Below are 21,164 nucleotides of genomic sequence, written 5' to 3'. Positions count from 1 at the left end.
ATAAAATATTATCAAATAATTTGGATAGGCTATATTTGGGAGAATCAAACATCCACCGTTCCTTTTACCATGATGATTCAGATAGATTGCTAATTATTTCGTGCTAATTAATACATGTGATGTGTTTCAAGTGTACTGCATCTATAGCCAACATTTGGCATGCGGTCATTTTGACACACATTTGAGATTGATTTTTTTTTGCCATATTGCCCAGCCCTAGGTAACACCATTTGAAACAATGGCTTTGCCACATTTGTTTGTGGAAACTATTTTGAAACAGTGGCTTGCCAAGCTACAAAGTCCTACTAACTGCTGCTATTCAACATGCACTTAAGATCTGTGAAGATGATGTGTGCCAGGTCTTCCGGAAACAGAAGACAAGAAGAGCACAGGGGCCAGAAGTGTTTTACCCACTTGTCTAAAATCATGTTAACCATGCTGACCAGCTGGCCCCCACCTTCACACAGATCACTGGAGCAGTGTGAAGTTCCCTGCTGCTTCAAACACTCCACAAGCATCCCCGTCCCAAATAAACCCAAGACCAAAGGACTTAATGACTACAGACCCATCACTCTGACGTCTGTGGTCATGAAGTTATTTGAGAGACTGGCGCTGGACCACCTGAAGGACATCACTGAACCCTTTTTGGATCCCCTTCAATTTGCTTATAGAGCAAACAGGTCTGTGGATGATGCTGTCAATATGGGACTACATTACATATTTCAACATCTAGACAGACCAGGGACTTATGCAAGGATACTATTTGTTGACTTCAGTTCGGCTTTTAACACCATCCACCCCACTCTCCTATGGACTAAATTAACCCAGCTCTCTGTTTCCGGCTCTATCTGTCAGCTTTCTGACAGACAGGCAGCAGCTAATGAGAATGGGGAATTTCACCTCCAGCACATGTACAATCAGCACTGGTGCCCCCCAGGGATGTGTGCTCTCCCCACTACTCTTCTCCATCTACACAAATGACTTCACTGCCAAGGACCCCTCTGTCAAGCTCCTGAAGTTCGCAGACAACACTTCAGTCATCGGCCTCATCCAAGATGACGATGAGTCTGCATACAGAAGGGAGGTTGAACAGCTGGCCATCTGGTGCAATCAAAACAACCTGGAGCTGAACACTCTTAAAACAGTGGAGATGATAGTGGACTTTAGGAGGAACACACCAAGATTAACCCGCTCACCATTCTGTACAGCACTGTGGCAGCAGTGGAGTCATTCAGGTTCCTGGGCACTACCATCTCACAGGACCTGAAGTGGGAGACTCACATAGACTCAATTTTGAAAAAGGCCCAGCAGAGGTTGTACTTCCTTCGCCAGTTGAGGAATTTCAACCTGCCACAGGCGCTGCTGATATAGTTCTACTCAGCAGTCATTGAGTCTGTCCTCTGCACTTCTATAACTGTCTGGTTTGGTTCAGCTACCAAGTCAGACATCAGAAGACTTCAAAGGATAGTTCAGACTGCTGAGAGGATTTTTGGGACTCCCCTACCCACCCTGCTAGAACTGTACACATCCAGAGTAACAAATATGGCTGGTAAAATCACTCTTGACCCCATTCACCCAGCACACTTCCTTTTCAAACTGTTGCCCTCTGGCCGGTGCTACAGAGCACTGAGCATCAGAACAGCCAGGCACAGGAACAGTTTTTCCCTCAGGCCATCCACCTGTTAAAACTGCCCCCAAATACATTCCTTTGGTCAGTACAACCAAGTGCAATATTCAATCCATCCATTCCTACTTATATCCATATTTCATTTATATTCTTTAACATATCCTACCTCTTCTTCAATATATTACATCAGCTGCACATAACTGATACTCAGGTGACATTTCACCCCACGCTTCCTTGTAACACTTGCCATAGATGTGGCTGTCTTGTCAGGCACTTCTCACGCACCTTACAGTCTAGCTGATCCCACAAAAGCTCAATTGGGTTAAGATCCATAACACTCTTTTCCAATTATCTGTTGTCCAAACCTTCTCTTTTTGATTTTCTGTTTCAAAAGTGGCTTTTTCTTTGCAATTCTTCCCATAAGGCCTGCACCCCTGAGTCTTCTCTTTACCTTTGTACATGAAACTGGTGTTGAGCAGGTAGAATTCAATGAAGCTGTCAGCTGAGGACATGTAAGGCATCTATTTCTCAAACTGGAGACTCTGATGTACTTATCCTCTTATTTAGTTGTACATCTGGCCTTCCACATCTCTTTCTGTCCTTGTTAGAGCCAGTTGTCCTTTGTCTTCGGTGGATGGCAGCAGTGAGGACTCTACGACAGCGCATCCCTCCTCCCTCCCGGATTTCGGCACCACTGTAACAGTTCAAGGATGGGCAAGGAGGAGGCGGGAACCGGCTGAACAGTCAACATAAAGGATTAATGATATAAATGAACTTAAAACAACATAAAACATAACGAACAGACACACATGCAACGTGGCCGCGTGCGCCTCTCTCTCCCCCGAACTGGCGTCTCTGGCTCCCATTTATCTGGCTTTCCCGCTGAACAGCTGATTCAGTGCTGGCCGTGCACTTATCACATACGTTAATTGCTCTTAACTTGAAGTATTGAGTAAGGGAACTCATACATTATGATGGCATTTAACTTGAAACTCATTGGCTGAACTTAAAATTACCATGAAATCTCAGATTAAAGGAATAGTTCACCCAAAAATGAAAATTTTCTCATTATTCACTTACCCTGATGCCATCCCAGATGTGTATGACTGTCTTTCTTCAGCAGAACACAAATGAAGATTTTTAGAAGAAGATAGAGCTCTGTCAGGTCCTTTTAATGCAAGTAAACGGGTGCCAGCAATTTAACGGTCCAAAGTCATATTTAGGCAGCATAAAAGTATTCCATGTGACTCCAGTCAATAAATGAATGTCTTCTGAAGCAAATCGATTTGTTTGTGTAAAAAATAAATTGATAATTAAATGTTATTTACTTTAGTACATAAAGTACTTTAGATACTTTAGGACTGCACAATTAATCGAAAAATAATTGAGATTACAATTATAGCTGTTGCAATTATATAATCGCAAAAACTGTCAATTACAACATTCCATTTAGGTATACTCCCATTGCGCTAAAATGTTCTATGTACAACATATTATATATTTTGGGCCATTGTGTGCATGAATGCAAAGGCAAATCTGACACGTTTAAATTAGTCTAGAGGCATATCAGTAATGCTCACTCTCTAAATTATACTGTGTACAATTTATTCAAAATGTGAATAACACTTTTGTTTTTCATGCAATTAAAATATTAAAGCAATTCAGGAACAGTTCTCAAGTTGTTTTGATGCATAGCCTACATAAAGAATATGGCATGCAACTGCCCTATGCAAAATAAGAATTTTAATGTAAATTCTATTAATGGAAATGATTAATCGCTATTACAGTATCAAAGGAAATAATCTGCAATTATGATTTTCGCCATAATCGTGCAGCCCTATTTTACTTGCATATATAACAAAGATGGTTTTGCTGCTGTCGTCTGATGGTATTTAATTAAAGGAATATTCCAGGTTCAATACAAGTTAAGCTCAATTGACAGCATTTGTGGCATAATGTTGATTACCACAGAAATTAATTTAGAATCATCTCTCCTCCTTTTTTTTTCTTTTTTTTTTTTGAAAAAAAAAAAGAAAGAAAAAAGCAAATATCGAGGTTACAGTGAGGCACTTTCAATTGAAATGAATGGGGCCAATTTTTGGAGGGTTTAAAGGCAGAAATGTGAGGCTTATAATTTTATAAAAGTACTTACATTAATTCTTCTGTTAAAACTCATGTATCATTTGAGCTGTAAAGTTGTTTAAAACATAATTGTTACAGTCATTTTATGGTTTTAGGGTTTGTTGACATTACATCATCATGGCAACGAAGTTGTAAAATTGGCCATAACTTTACACAGAAAAGGTTAATAAGTGATTTTATCACACTAAAACCATGTTTACATGCATATTGTTTATGTCTTGTGGCTAAACTTTTGAAGAGTATTTTAACATTAAAAACATTGGTCCCCCTGAATCATCTCAGACTCTTCCTCCACACTGACAGTGACAGCTGTCTTCATGACTGTCCATCTGGATCTCTGAATAGGACAACATGCTCACTGATATTGCTACACTCATCTGCTCACCTCATGTGTTTACCTCATCACACCAGCTTCCACCCATACGTGTGCTGAAGACCTGTAGCAGATAACAATGCTACTGATAGACATGCTCTTACATTGATAAGACACAACATGCAGACACCTGCCGGATATTGGCTGGTGTATGTGTGTGTTATCTGAAGAGGAAACACATGGTTTGGGCTTCAGCGACAAGGATATTTCTGCAGTGTAAATGCACAAAAATAGGCAAATTAGTTGTGAGTAGAGTTGTCATGAAACCAAAATTTAAGTATCATCAATTTTATCATCAAAATAGTGTCTAGTCAAATCAGATTTTTGTAATCAAAATGTAATCAAATAAAAAAACATTTTTATTCAAATGAAGTGCTTGAGTATAGATCCTCACAGCATAATCCAAAACACAAAATTGGTCTTATTTTTGTCAAACAAAGTGCTGCAAAACCGAGAATCACATAAAAAAATGAAAACATTTATGAAAACTTCAATTCAGTACAACAGCACTCTTGCTTGTGAGAATGCTTAAATATTATTATTTGATTTATGATTATGATTTATTTACTTATGATTATTGTTATTACAGTAAATACTACATTGTACCATACAGTAGTTATATATTTCTGTTGTGATTTCTTCAAATATCCCGTCGAGCTTTTATTTTGAATCAAACTTTTATTCTGATGTGAAGCTTTTTTGTTCTGTGTTTCTGTAGTTTCACATTTCTGTCTAAGTCATTGATTATATTATGTATATTAAAGTGCAAAATGCTGTGATTTTATTATATAAATAGTCTGCTGCACAGCACACTTTACAGTAAATGCGTGCTCTCTTCTGTCATCTCCTACAACAAGCGCAGCTTGTGATGTGTTTTGATCAGTCTGTGTTTTCAGCTTATAAGAGGCTTCACACATTCCTGTGTGCTGAAGCGCAAAGAACATGCAGACTGTATTTATTTAATTAAATTGCTGGTTTAATAATCACACACTTTAATAATCGCACTTGGACATATCACTATTTTAATTTGATTAATTGTCCATTTCCTTGTAGAAGGAGTAACAACACGTGCTCAAGAGCGTGTGAGCATTTGAAAGCAGCTGTCTTTCAGTCAGTAGGGACCGAATTGAGTCGGTGCTCGGTACTACAGCAGCTTCCTTACAAAGTTTGTTTTTGGGGTGCGTGTGTTCTTACAGATGTTGTGGGTGGTTGTCAGGGCATTGCTACAGTATATGTTTTCTAAGATGTTCTGAGTGGTTTCTCAGCTGTCGTTTCTTCTGTCCACAGTTCAGATTTTTCCATGGAACAGGCTAGAGCAGATTTCTTTGTGGTACCCTTCAATACTATTCCTGTTCGGTGCCTTTCTTATGGTAGACTTGTTTACACACATGCTACGAAGTGCTAGAGATGGCTGCAGATCCTTAACGTCACCCGAGGATTTGTCTTCAGCTTGGACTTGGTCTGATCATTTGAGGACAGCCATTATATTACATAAGACAGACAGCAGCAGTGCAGAATTTCTTCCACTTATCTGCCAAGACAGTTGGAGACTAAAATGTTTAGAAACATACAATGAAGAAATAAAGTATGAGAAGGCATGCTATATTGTGAATATAGTCATGGTTAAAGGGCGTTTTTGGGTACAATGTACAGCGGAGTGACCAGGGTCTAAAGTGTGTGTAAAAATTGGCTTTGGCGAGTAGATAAAACAAATTTACTTACCATTTGGCCATTAAATTAAGAAGCGCAACATAATGGCCTAGATGGAATTTAAAAAAAGATAATCTGACCCTCACTGATGTTAGTGACATAAATGATTAAAAACAAACATTTAGTTGATTTTATGTTTACTAAAGAAAATATTTGTCGTGACTTGTGCACCTTCAAATAACTTTTACCTCCATAGAAAATAGGGATGTCAATTTTCAGATATTTTCATAATCGATCTTTGTGGAAATTAACGATCAATTAATCGTTAATGTTAATATCACCAAAAGCACGTGGAGGACTCCAAATAATATGTGCATGTAGCCTACTGTTTAAATATAATTACAATTATTACACTTAAGAAATGCAAGTATTGGCATTTTCCTCTTAAAATATTCTTAGTTCAGTGTAGTTTAATACATTTAGGCTATGTTTAGTACAAATTAGTGAAATGTTTAATTACTGTTAATGAATTACTGTTAAAAATAACTTTTATATGTCATTTGATACATATTTGAGTTCATTAAATCTTCATGTTGTTGATCGTGGGATATTTCGGACCTTTTGACGTATTTTTTATTAAATTTTTTTTTTATTAGAAATTAAGTCAAATCATAACAAGCTGCGTAAACACAGTACATTTACATACCGCTTCTCTGGTGATAGTGTGATGTCAGCTGAATGTACCTTCGTGCTTTCCTGGCGATCGCTGACGTAATTTTAGTAGATCAATAGTGTTTGTTGTCATATTGTACTTTCACGGTGTGTGCAGAAAACATTAATGTTCATTTATAAGGAAGCGCTCCAACATTGTTTACATTGAGCCCAATTCATCTCTGACCGCAGGCGCCCTCTAGCAGCTGTAGACAGCCTTATCTACGTCTGCTGTCATAATTAAAAACGCTTTTGTCCTGAAATTAATTAATCGATGATCGATAAGCTTAATCGATCAAATTATTAACGACAATTAATCGATTTTCGTTTAATCGTTAACATCCCTAATAGAAAATGTACCTTCCGACTTTTATTTATAATGCCTAAAGTTTATTTTCTCCAGAACTCCATGTGAAAAATTACTCACGATAAGCTACCATTGCAAAAATACTAGGAACAAAATGACAATGTATCTTTACATCTTTGTTACAGGTGCAGTTTCATAGAGACTAGCTCATTTATTCATTTATTTTTTTAAAGATGTTGTAAGCACTTTCTTATGTAATAGCACACATAAAATGTCTCTATTACCTTAGAGATATCACTGAAATAAGTGTCCTGGGTAATCACACCTGTCCCTGTGACAGCACTAGTCTCTGAAAACAGAAAGAAAAAAAAAGTCACGGGACGGGCCTTGTGCTTTTTTCCAGACTGATCTCACAGTGAGATCAGAAAGAGTAGGTCGACTTTTCTTAATATAAAATCGGCGTATACTTACCGAAATTCGGAACACTGCCCCATGTGGCCAAAGCGGTAAGTGTTCTTGGGCGTATGGTCATGTGTGAGCGCCATTTTCTGGGTGTAATGTCTGCGAAGCGAGTTGTTTTTCTGCTGTAAAGGCACATATGAGGAATGACTGTTTTATAAAGTCTACAACCCATGCCCAAACCTATACCTAACCTTAACCATTAGTGTATGCAACATTTTATGTTAGATGTGAAAATGCAACATCTGCAGCGCGACCGCCTCTGATTATGCGATCATGATTACTCCCTGATCACAAGGAGATTCGATCTACCAGGTGTTCCCTGCTGATGTGATGCGCATCCAGATGTGACACGCTGTGAGGACATGACGGCGGTCCATGAGTTGGCATAATGTTGCCGATCTTAGTGTATCGGAACTATCGGAAACAACATGCCGACCTCCTGTGTGATCATGTTTTTTAGGCCAATCAGAAAGACTTTCTACCTGTGAATCATTTGGCACATTCAGGTTTGCTGAAATTGTATTGTCTTACATCTCACTGGAGAGTGGGGTATTGGAGAGAGGGTGTGTTGTGGAAGTTAGCTAAACATCTGAAATCCGTTTTAGCACTTTTAAAATAGATTAATTTATTAATTATGAATTATTTGATTTTTCTGGTAGATCTGTGTATGATGATCAGCCCAACGCACACAAAAGGTTTATGGAGAAACTTGATGTCAGAATACGCAACCATGACAGAGAGATCGAGAAAATGTGCAACTTCCATCATCAGGGCTTCGTGGATGCCATCACAGAACTGCTGAAGGTTCGAGCAGATGCGAAGAAACTGATGGTAAGTGGAAATGACAGTCAAAATCAACTTAAGGAAGGAGGAAATTAATTTTTTCTATATACAGTTGCAGTCAAAATTATTCAACCCCCACCAAGACAGTAAGGATTTACAAAGGTAAGCTTTTCTGATTACCCAGAATGTTTAAACTTTACATCTATATCAGTTGAGTGACACATTCAAAGTCATAGTGTGAATATATAACCTAATATTTCTAAATAGCAGGATTTTTAAAAAATACAGCCATGTCATAATTATTCAACCCCTATAGCATGCAGCTGTTTCTTAAATATGTAAGGCTACACAAGTAATTGTTTTAAAACAAAATTAAGTCATCAGTCTGCAATGGCACTTACATTTTAAAACTTAAGTTTAGCGTTGTAAGCAAACATGTATTTCTATGCAGAAAATGCAATTAAAAATAAGCTGTCTCAAAAGTTAATAGAGGAGATTATTTCATTACACAAGAAAGGTCATGGCTAAAAGTATTTCCAAGGCACTTCAATTTCCAATAGACAAAGTTGGCAGCACCATTCATACATTCTTTAAATATGGTACAACAGCAACCTTCTTGGGATGTAGAAGAAAGCAAAACTTAATCAAGGGAAATGTTGACTTGAATATTCAAGAAGTAATAGGAAAGTAGGAAAGACCTGTGGAGTCCTGGAAGAAGTTTTTATAGACGTATGACTCTAAACTGAAAATGAGTTTTAGACCCATGGGTCAGCAGTACGTCTGGAGTAAGATGACAAGGTGATGACAAGAACGACACCGTCCCCTCAGTCAAGCATGGAGGTGGGTCAGTCCTGTTATGGGGGTGTTTTGCGGCTGCAGGAAATGGCTATCCTGACTATGTGACTGACACCATGGATTCTTATGTGATGCCTTCAGTGTGTAAATTGAAGCTCGGTGATCACTGGACTTTCCAGCAAGACAGTAACACCAAGGATACATCCAAGTTGTCCAAAATCTGGTTCAGGGATAGGTCGTGGAATGTCCTTAAATGGCCCTTTCAGTCCATCATTTAAATCCCATTGCAAACCTTTGTAGCAGTGGCAGCACAGAAACCAAAGAATGTCAATGAGCTGGAAGCTTTTGCTCATGAGAAATGTGTAAAAATTCTAATAGAGAGGTGTCCGAAGCTTGAGAACACTTACCTGAAACATTTATTTGCTGTTATTACGGATAAAGGATGCTCCACAAATGATTGACTTTGGGGGTTGAATATTTTTGACATGACATTCGTGGAGAGAATTAGTTCTTTTTTATTTTAAAATTTGGGTAAACTGAAATCATTGTTCTCAAAATCACTCAAATGTGTATTAAAAACTTACTTTGACTGTTTACTGAGGTTTTAGTTGATGTGTTTTAATTCACATTAACAGAATGTATTGCTGTTCAGGGGGGTTGAATAATTTTGATTGCAACTGTAATGCATTTTATTGCCCATACCAAAAGAAATGTGACTGTATCACGCACAGTGATGGTATCAGTTAGTAATAACATGGTACTTGGATATATCCCGTACTATTGTACTGAATGGTAATCGTATTCAAATACCGTCGTAATCAAAGATTCTTCAAAAAATACCGTGGTATATGCACATGCCAATTTCTTAATCATCCACTGTAGAAATATTTACATTCTTCTACAGTAGAGTTTACAGGGGACTTTACGTCGCCTGGAAATTGGATCAAGAAAAGTATGGCACCATTATCCAGAATGTTTTGAGTTGAACTGAATTTGCGCAGTTATGCAGATATTGTGAATTTGTTGAATTCCTAACTGCCATGGCGGTTTGGTCATTTTGAGTCCGTAGGATTCAGCGGCCCAGGAATCACATGCCAATTCTCTTTAGCTCCCATTCCACTTCTCCAAGCGAAATATGGTCACCAAACGGTGCAGGAGAGGCTCACCATAACTTGTAATTAGACCCACATTATATAAGGCATATTCAGATAACAAGAGAGCAGATATGGCATCATTGAGGTCGCTGGGTCCTCTTTTGTTCGCAAATAAATTAGATTTTTAATAAACCCCAAAAGCGGTTCCTTATTACGATGACCTAATGAGACTTAATATGTGGGAAACTCTGCGGTCGTGCGGTCCTTGCACCTGCGCCACTATACTGGCGCACTGGTGTGGAGGTCTCCACATTTGATGATTGGTAATCAGCCACCCAGTGTTTGTATTCTGCCAAAAAAAAAAAAAAAAAAAAAAAGATGGAGAAGGGAGAGAGAGAAACAAATGTTTAATTACCAGAAAATGCTCTCCACATTTTGCCCCAGACAATGAATGGCACATAGAGCTCATTGAAGTTACCAAGAAGGGACCACTGGTCAATTGGGTCATTGATTTGAATTTTTTTGACAGAGCCAGAGGCACAACCAAAGTTCAAAAATCCCAAGTAAAATTGAGAAGTTTGTCACAGAATCTGTTAGAAAGGGCTGTCAGAAGCAATTACCGGCCATAAAAGCTCCCGGCCGACCAAAAGTTCAAGTTCCTCTGCGCATTTAATTTGAATTTGCATGGCTTTGTTCCTGACTCCTCATGAAGTATGATCTGATTACAAGGGTGAGCAGTTACAACAGGGAATCATGGGCTTATTTGTCTAACAAAAGTGATATTATGTTTTAAGGGCCAAGTGAGCGACACCAACCGAAGAATTCAAGACGCCGGACGGGAGGTATGGCACAGTCTGGCTTTGTTAGCGTGTATGCCGTTAGACCGGCAGAAGGAAAGAATGTCGATTGTTGGACAATAGCATAGAGGAGACTGTCTTGTTAATTGAGAGGGTTTCACACTCTTTAACCTTTCCTTATGTAAGGTGACGGCCCAAACGGAAGAGGTCATCCGCTGCCGGGTTCAACAGAGGAACATGGCCACCACTGTGGAGAAATTGCAGCTCTGCATCCCTGGTGAGATGCAACACAAAACACGCTTGTTAAAATCTCATCTCCATTGTTTACGCTTTTAGTGAGTCTTGAAGTATGGCTTGGAACCGCTTTCTCTTCATTTCCCAGACATTTCATCAAAAGACTGTAAAAACAATCAAGAAAACTGTAAACCTGAAATGTTCCCTGGTGTCTTTTTACAATAACAAGACCAGTACCTTGTTTAACAGTGCTCTGTGTTTGTTTTACTGTCTCTCTGTCTTAAAACTTGTTTAACACAACAACATCTGGCTGTTTGACAAACAGAAAGAGAATTTGATATTCTGTTGTCGTTACAGAGGTTTATAGAACGAAACCTATTGGATGATCCTGTAGATAAAAAGAGCTGGTTATGGTCTGTTTCTTTCAAAAAGCTACAATAGAAATTCAGAAAAGAATATAAAAATTCTACAGTAAAAAAAATTCAATTGGTTAACGCGTGGTTACCTTAACATATACGATAAAAAGTGTTCTGGTAATGTTACGGTAAAACAAGACGTGTTTTTACATATCATTTTACTGTAAAAGACTGAAAAAATGTAGTTTTCTAGATGTTTAAAAATTATGAATTTACCGTGTTATTAACGGTAAATAAGTATATTATGTTTAACAAGAGAATACATGTACATGCCTGAAACATGGTCACCATATTTGTTTTTTTTCTGTTAGTGTCTGGCTACCACAGCTGCCGATATTTTACCATAAATTTAACAATTTAATTTTTACAGTGACAAATAAAATGTTTCAGTTTAGTTCCTTTTTATGGTGTAATTTTCTCTTTCAATCACCCTCTTTTATTTCTACAGTCTTGGAAATGTACAGCAAATTGAAGGAGCAGCTTGAATCAAAAAGGTAACTTAATGCTCATTTTCTATCTCTTATTGTATAGCAGTCATAATCATTAGTGGGCATTTGTCAATAATTTTTTCAAATGGTCATTGAAACGAGGTGCTTAACTTTCAGAATGTAGTCTCAAGAGGTCAAACTATGTGCTAACGATATTAATATGCTATTTTAGTATTTGTTTTATATGATGTTTGTAATTTTTGTTTGCATTGTTTGTATTTCTGTTGAACGGTTCCGAGCACTGTGAGTATCGGTTTCACTTGCATTTCCACCCGAGTACGATTCGGTACTGTGCGATTACAGACCGGTTTCTAAGCACGTTTAACAAACAGTAGTAAACTGTACTGGTGGAATACCCTAAACATTGTGAGTCCATTCTAATCCTGATTTCGCAGCACCACAGAAAAAAAAAAAACATAACTGTGCCCATATCGATACAGAATGGCACGGTTGTGCAGCGAGAACCATTCAGACCGGTGGTGGAAAAGCAGCTATTGTCTAAATTCAGTGCAATCCTGATTTATGTGATTTCTAGTGATAAACATTAAATAAACAAAAAAATGTATACAAATTATAAATATAAAAATAAAAATAAAAATATAAATATATATATATATATATATATATATATACAGCAGTGGTATTTTTTACACAGTTTCTGCTTTTACAGTTTAAGTCAAGTTTACATACACCTTAGCCAAATACATTTAAACTCAGTTTTTCACAATTCCTGACATTTAATCGTAGGAAACATTCCCTGTCTTAGGTCAGTTAGGATCACTACTTTATTTTAAGAATGTGAAATGCCAGAATAATAGTAGACAGAATGATTTATTTCAGCTTTTATTTCTTTCATCGCATTCCCAGTGGGTCAGAAGTTTACATACACTTTGTTAGTATTTGGTAGCATTGCCTTTAAATTGTTTAACTTTTGTTTTGGGTAGCCTTCCACAAGCTTCTCACAGTAAGTTGCTGGAATTTTGGCCCATTCCTCCAGACAGAACTGGTGTAACTGAGTCAGGTTTTTAGGCCTCCTTGCTCGCACATGCTTTTTCAATTCTTCCCACATCAGATTGAGGTCAGGGCTTTGTGATGGCCACTCCAATAACTTGACTTTTATGTCATTAAGCCATTTTGCCACACTTTGGAGGTATGCTTGGGGTCATTGTCCATTTGGAAGACCCATTTGTGACCGAGCTTTAACTTCCTGGATGATGTCTTGAGATGTTGCTTCAATATATCCAAATAATTTTCCTTCCTCATGATGCCATCTATTTTGTGAAGTGCACCAGTCCCTCCTGCAGCAAAGCACCCCCACAACATGATGCTGCCACCCCCATGCTTCACTGTTGGGATGGTGTTCTTCGGCTTGCAAGCCTAACCCTTTTTCCTCAAAACATAACGATGGTCATTATGGCCAAACAGTAAAATGTTTGTTTTATCAGACCAGAGGACATTTCTCCAAAAAGTTAGATCTTTGTCCCCATGTGCACTTGCAAACTGTAGTCTGGCTTTTTTATGGCAGTTTTGGAGCAGTGGTTTCTTCCTTGCTGAGCAGCCTTTCATGTTATTTCAATATAGGACTCGTTTTACTGTGGATATAGATACTTGTCTACCTGTTTCCTCCAGCATCTTCACAAGGTCCTTTGCTGTTGTTCTGGGATTGATTTGCACTTTTTGCACCAAACTACATTCATCTCTAGGAGACGTCACCTTCCTGAGCGGTATGATGGCTGTGTGGTCCCGTGGTGTTTATACTTGCATACTATTGTTTGTACAGATGTACGTGGAACCTTCAGGCTTTTGGAAATTGCTCTCAATGATGAACCAGAATTGTGAAGGTCCTCAATATTTTTTCTGAAGTCTTGGCTGATTTCTTTTGATTTTCCCATGATGTCAAGCAAAGAGGCACTGAGTTTGAAGGTAGGCCTTAAAATACATCCACAGGTACACCTCAAATTGACTCCGATTAGCCTATCAGAAGCTAATTCCCTAAAGGTTTTGACATCATTTTCTGGAATTTTCCAAGCTGCTTAAAGGCATAGTTAAATTAGTATATGTACACTTCTGACCCACTGGAATTGTGATATAGTCAATTAAAAGTGAAACAATCTGTCAGTAAACAATTGTTGGAAAAATTGCTCATATCATGCACAAAGTAGATGTCCTGAATGACTTGCCAAAACTATAGTTTTCTAATATGAAATCTGTGGTGGTTAAAAAATTATTTTTAATGACTTCAACCTAAGTGTATGTAAACTTCTGACTTCAACTGTAGTCACAGGGCCCTATTTTAAGAATGTTATGTCCTAAGACCAATGTATACTGACTCAAGACGTGAACGCTAGGGGTATGTGTACTGGACGCTTGCCACAAATTTCATCATTAGCAGAGTGCTTATGCACTGATCACGTGCAGCCCGATTTTGCTAACCTCGTGTACTCTGAATGCGCAGAAAGCGTATGCGCCTGGAATTGTTTGTAATAATTAGCAGGTCCACAAGGTGGCATCTGGCAACACTCACTGCCGTTGCTGTCATGAAGAAGCGTTAGAAGATGTAATCGGCGCTAAACATCAGGAGATGAAGGTAAAAACAACAACAGTGGATGTGCACGTCAAGATGGCCATGTTGTTTTGGTATTTTTGTACAAGCATGCACTAAGTCTTAGGTTATGTCTTCGGTTAGGCTGTGTTAAAATATGAAGAATGCAAGCAGAATTTATCATATTGATCTGCTTACATACAAATCATGGCTAGTATTGACAGTAATTAGTAGGTCTTATCATCTGCTGGTGTAATACCCAAACTGCAAAGGCATAGACTGAGTTTAGACTATGCTCTGAGAATAGATGTGGTTTTCAGATGCCTAAAGCACAGTGACTTATTTCTTACAAAAATAGCAAATTAGACTTTGCGGCGCATCATTTACAGTACAAAGACACCCGCAATTTGGATGTATTCACCCACAGATAGCTCGAACACTTTACTCAGACTAACATGGGATTTTGCCCTATTTGTGGGAAGTGAATCGCTTTTTTGTACTTCTGCTAAAATATTACTAGCTACCATGTCAGTCCCTTTTCCTGGGATGCCGGGGTGGATGTAGGGTCACACTAAACTTGACAATAATGACCCTTTTTTGTCCATTAATGTCTACTTAGTCAATCATAACACATCATGAATAAATAAACTGTTCAAACGCAAAGACAATTGACCTTGTATGTGCCCTTCTTCACAGCACTGGCCCGTCCCAGCAGGCCCATGACAGGCCTCCTCCAAATTAAGGCAATTAGCACAATGTGTTTGTCCATTAATCTGTGTGTTGCCACTGCGTGCTAATGACCAGGCTTGGACATGGTCTAATCAGGCGGGGATTATTTCACAGTTCAGATGTAACAGTCGCTGGGAAGGGCGCCACAATGGCCCTCCACATGGACACATGCGCACTTCAGAGCAGTGAGGTCAGGGAGCATTCCAAGCCATTGGCTATTGCGCCGCAAGTTAATAAGCATATTAGTATATTGAAGATGGGAAAAGTGGTTTTTCATAAGGTGCTATTATAATGGCAAACACAGGTCATGCACTGTGCAAGGCTATTATCTTTGAGCACTGATAATGTTTCTTATATTCTAAAAAATTTCTCAGAAATTTGAGAAATTGTTCAGGCTGGAGAAACATGGATCCCATGAATGATAGCAGCATATCACATTTTACAGAAGAATTAATGTACACTGGCAGCCAAAAGTTTGGAAAAATGTACAGATTTTGCTGTTTCAGAAGGAAATTGGTACTTTAATACACCAAAGTGGGATTCAGCTGATCACAAAGTATAGTCAGGACATTACTGATGTAAAAAACAGCACCATCATTATTTGCAAAAAGTCATTTTTGCTCAAATCTAGACAGGCCCCATTTCCAGCAGCCATCACTCCAACACCTTATCCTTGAGTAACCATGCTAAATTGATCATTTGGTACTAGAAAATCACTTGCCATTATAATCAAACACAGCTGAAAGCTATTTGGTTCGTTAAATGAAGTTTAACATTGTCTTCGTGTTTGTTTTTGAATTGCCACAGTATGCAATAGACTGGCATGTCTTAAGGTCAATATTAGGTCAAAAATGGCAAAAAAAAAGATTTTATACAAAGTTGTACACTACAGTCTTCAAAAACAAAGGACAACTGGCTCTAACAAGGACAGAAAGAGATGTGGAAGGCCAGATGTGCAACTAAACAAGAGGATAAATACATCAGAGTCTCTAGTTTGAGAAATAGACGCCTCACATGTCCTCAGCTGACAGCTTCATTGAATTCTACCCGCTCAACACCAGTTTCATGTACAACAGTAAAGAGAAGACTCAGGGGTGCAGGCCTTATGGGAAGAATTGCAAAGAAAAAGATCACTTTTGAAACAGAAAATCAAAAAGAAAAGGTTAGAGTGGGCAAAGAAACACAGACATTGGACAACAGATAATTGGAAAAGAGTGTTATGGATCTTAACCCCATTGAGGTTTTGTGGGATCAGCTGGACTGTAAGGTGCGTGAGAAGTGCCCGACAAGACAGCCACATCTATAGCAAGTGCTACAGGAAGTGTGGGGTGAAATGTCACCTGAGTATCTGGACAAACTGACAGCTAAAATGCCAAGGATCTGCAAAGCTGGCATTGCTGCATGTGGAGGATTTTTTGATGAGAACTCTTTGAAGTAGTTTAAGAAGTTCTGAACATTTTTTTCAAATTGTAATAGTAATTTTTCATATTATTAATGTCCTGTCTATACATTGTGATCAGTTGAATGCCACTTTGGTGAATAAAAGTACCAATATCTTTCCATAAAAGCAAAATTCCAAACTTTTGGCCGCCAGTGTAAGTACTTTTATAAAATTATAAGATTCACATTTCTGCATTTAAACCCTCCAAACACTGGCCCCATTCACTTCCATTATAAGTGCCTCACTGTAACCTTGATTTTTGTTATTTCTAAAGAAAAGGAGGAACGAGTCAAAATAAATGTTTATGGTAATCAACATTATGCTACAAATGCTGTCGATTGGGCTTAACTTGTATTGAACACAGAATATTCCTTTAATGTTAATATATAGTAGTTAAGACACCTAATATAAAGCGAGTCCCTGATTTGTTGTCATTCTGTTTAAATCTGAAATGATTCTATCATTTAATAACAGGACGCTGAGGGTAGCAATAAGAATTGTTTCCCAAACATTGTCCCTTCATTCTTCCTCAAAATGACCAAAAAACATTGTTAGCAAAACTGTCAAGGGTTCAGAATCATGAAGTGGAGTTAGACCCAGAATCTTTATATTTCTTTATGATTCCCATCCCTACTGCTGAAGAATTTTGGTTGAGGCCTAGACTTTTCTGTGTTGAAAATATCATCTGAGCAAAGTTATTTTGCTCTTGAAAGAATGCTGCTCTCAATGGTTATATTTGGATTAAAGAATGAATATACAGGATTTTGTGTTGGGTGAGGAGTGCACAGGCTGTTTTCAGTGGCAAAACAAGACTTGGACTAGTTCAGATATTGTTCTAATCTTCCCAAAGTTTTATTTTTGTTTAATTCGGATTAAAACATTGCATTTTATTTCTGTAACTTCCTTTGTAAAGGACTCACTGACATTAACATTGTCAATTTCAGATACTATTCGGCATTGAAAACCATGGAGCAGCTAGAAAATATTTTTATTCCCAGAGTGAATCAGTACAGATTCTGTCAAATCATGGCTGAGATGCTTCCTAAACTCCGAGAGGAGATAAAGGAGATCTCCATGTCCGACCTGAAAGACTTCCTGGAGAGCATCCGCAAGCACTCGGATAAGATTGGTGAAACCGCAATGAGACAGGTGGGAAATTTTTTTCGATTTTTAGATAGGTTTGCCTACCTTATTACTCTTTCGTTTTTTGATTGGTTTAAATTTGTAGCCTAATAGATTTGTACTAAGCTAGTTTATGTCCTGTACACTAAATGGAAGTTGTAAACTCATTAGTTTAATTCATTTTGGTTTAATACACATAGTAGGCCACTAAAGTTATTATTATTGGTTGGATCTACTCCCTGTTCTCGCAGGCTCAGCAGCATCGTACATTTAACAGTGCAGTACAGAAGCAGGTGACTCTGAGCTGTGCTAAACCTCTCTACGGTTTGTACAGCCGAACAGCCCTCCGTCATAATGGCTTGAGCACAGAGGAGACGGTGGAAGAAGAGGAGACGGATGAGGAGGTGTGTTCAAAGTCATGTTGGAGGAGTCTTTATGGAAAAATTAATTTCTCAAGGTTTTTTAATGTATTATACTGTGATTGAAGAGTTATGATGAATACGTTTTCTGTCTTTTGAATATGTGGTTTGATAAGTCTTATTGAACAGGAATGTCACTATTTGGGCTGGGTGTCACTATTGGTGCTGTGAAAATATATCTTGATATTTTGCAAGCTTTTTGAGGATTTTCGATGGATGTGTCTATGTTTATTTATTTGCTCTGAAATGACTTTAAAGGGTTATTCTTTTTTTCAATCATAGTAACCATCATATTTACCAAACAGCCATTGTAGACAAGTAGATTCAAAATGGTTAATGTAAGAAGTCTAGCTAAAATCAAAGCATGTTTTCCACACCAAATGAACACAATGAATGTTATTTTCATTTATTTACACCAATATACACATATTATATATACATATATAAATTATTCAATATTGTATATATGTAATAACATATGTAATAACGTACATGGTGATAAACAGCCATTTCTATCTACATACATTTTTATTAAAACATCTTAAAGCATGTTTAATTCCACTCAAAGACTTCCTTGAACATTTTTGAGTAATGATGCAAACGATCACTGAATCAGAGTTTTGAAGCGATTCGTTGAAACAGACAGTTTGATCTGTTTCAGGGAAATGAATCAAACTTGCCAACTCTAATAGTGTTTTTGTTACTGAAATTTAAATCAGAGACACCATAAAAGGAATGTTCCAGGTTCAAGTTAAGTTCAGTCGACAACATTTATGACATACTGTTGATTTCCACAAAAAATAATTTAGACTCCGAGGCAAATGTTGAGGCAAAAATGATGGTTACAGTGAGGCACTTACAGTGGAATTGAATGGGGCCAGTCCATAAACGTTAAAATGCACAGCATTTTAAAAGTATTGCCACAAGATGTAAACATGATTAACATGATTTCAGTTTGATAAAATCAAGGATTTACCAGCATTATGGCGTTTACAAGATTACAGGGTTTACCAGCGTTACGTCATCATGACCGCAAAGTTTTAATATTGATTATAATATTACACAGAATGTTAGTTAGTATGGGATAATGTACAGTCAGCCGCCTGCCTATACATTACCCCGCTTATTACACAGCTGCTAACAGAATAAATAAATGGACATTTATTGATATTGATTTATGCGGAAATCCTGTAATTATGTGAGAAGAAAGAAATCGCTGAACAGCTGAAATCCAACTCCGTTTTGTGTCGGCGTTCTGTTGGTTTATTTTGTAATTAGTGACTAACATCTGACTGTTCATTGTGTATCTTATTTCAAGACTAATAAATACATAAATGCACATGAAACATTGATTTGAATTAAAATAATAGTATTAGCTCACTTGTAGATATTGCACAGGGATCCTAGAAGCACGAAAGATGACTCGCAATACCCGGATGACCAGTTTGATATGTGGATGTGCGGTTATTACTCAGAAATATCACACTGCTAGATGGTGCCATTGAACAATCAGAATCGAGTATTCCAGAACACCATGTTATTAGCGATTTTATCACACTAAAGTCATGTTAACACAATGTTTACATCTTGTGGCTATACTTTTGAAACAGGAGTATTTTAATGTTTATAGACAGGCCCCATTCTCTTCCTTTGTAACACTACGAATTGTTTTTTTTTTATTTTTTTATAAATCATCGTTATGCCCCTAATGCTGTTGATTGAGCTTAACTTTTATTAAACTTGGAACATTCCTTTAAACCATCTGTTTAAATGTAATGATTGTGTAACTAATAGCCAAATATATAAGCATTATACTGTATATGTAATGGCCAAATAAGTAAGTGCATTAAAATCATTGTGATATTCACAGTGTTGCTTAATTTTATATTGACAGAAAAATCATCACAAATTTATCATGAATATTCAATGTGTCGCCCAGCCTTAGTCACTATCATCAAGTGAAATAATCTGTATATGAAGACACTCGGGAAAGGGAATGTTTCTTAAAAGCTGTCTATTTTCTTTTTAAGGTTTTGACTGCGCAGGATCTGGTGGACTTTTCACCTGTCTACCGGTGTCTTCACATCTACACTGTTTTGGTAATTCTCATTGGCTCCTGTTCTGCAAATGCACCATGCAAAATGTAAACACAGAATATAACAACAACCCCTTTCCATAACATGTAATGAAAGCCTGTGTTCTGCCGCAGAACAGAATATTTTTTTGCATTGAGAAACATTCTTGTTCTTATAATCCGCCATGTTGAGAGACAACTATTGAGAGGCAAGAGTGAGTTTGTTAGCGCTTTAGTGTGCAGTGCCATCACTCATCTAGTCAGAACTAATCCTGTGCCAACAAAAGGGGTCAGACTGCAGTTTCTAATGGGATTGACCGAGCAGGAACCCCCTTTTCACTGTAAAACAAAGCAGTAAAAAAGTTCTTCACTTTAGCATTCAGATTGTGCACAAACTGCGGTGCATTCACTGGGCGAAGGATGAGTCGAGCGGTTTCCCCTCAATGGTTCAGTTAATGAGAACATGAGAGCTTTTGACCGCTGTGCTACCCGAGCTCTCAGAGGTGCTGGCAGGGGCCGAGGGACACCATTCAGCTGCACAGACTGGGAGAGAGAGGGTGCAGGTGGTTAACATTTGGTGATATGTTTCATTGTTTCATGAGGCAGGATAGAGTTCAATTCTCAAAACTCTATTGGCTCTCTTTTTTCCTCAGTAAGTTGTTTTCTGTAAGTCCCCGTTTGGCACTAAAATTGAAATCAACTTGAGTTGTACATTTTGTGAAGAAAATCTGAGTGGATAGTCTCACGTAACCAGACTTTTGACTATTGACATTAACTCTAGTTCACACTGCAGCTTATTCTGGCCAAGAACCACCCACTTAGACAGTCTGATTGAAATGTAAGGCAACCAACCACTGTTCATTTTGTTTTTACCAGCCATTTAGAGACGGGTTTATCTGAAACACTTCAATATCACAATGATAGACTGGTGTGGGAATATCTTACGATTTTCAGAGTG

The 21,164-nt window shown here is 37.8% G+C and overlaps 1 protein-coding gene across 4 annotated transcripts in view; it reads left to right on the top strand.

Moving 5' to 3' along the window:
• Positions 1–21,164, top strand: part of LOC127426739 (exocyst complex component 6-like) — a 108,294-nt gene that overhangs the window by 21,052 nt on the left and 66,078 nt on the right. For all 4 annotated transcript variants that reach the window (XM_051673730.1, XM_051673732.1, XM_051673733.1 and 1 more), the window contains exons 2-8: positions 7,932–8,103; positions 10,739–10,786; positions 10,928–11,018; positions 11,840–11,885; positions 17,536–17,740; positions 17,965–18,117; positions 20,163–20,231. In XM_051673730.1, the coding sequence (XP_051529690.1) occupies positions 7,932–8,103; positions 10,739–10,786; positions 10,928–11,018; positions 11,840–11,885; positions 17,536–17,740; positions 17,965–18,117; positions 20,163–20,231 (784 nt within the window). The remainder of the gene's footprint in view (positions 1–7,931; positions 8,104–10,738; positions 10,787–10,927; positions 11,019–11,839; positions 11,886–17,535; positions 17,741–17,964; positions 18,118–20,162; positions 20,232–21,164) is intronic.

This window comes from Myxocyprinus asiaticus, chromosome 36 (genome assembly GCF_019703515.2).
Source record: "Myxocyprinus asiaticus isolate MX2 ecotype Aquarium Trade chromosome 36, UBuf_Myxa_2, whole genome shotgun sequence".
NCBI lineage: Eukaryota > Metazoa > Chordata > Actinopteri > Cypriniformes > Catostomidae > Myxocyprinus > Myxocyprinus asiaticus.
Note: the sequence above shows the minus strand (reverse complement) of the source record. Positions and strands in the feature narration are given on the sequence as shown.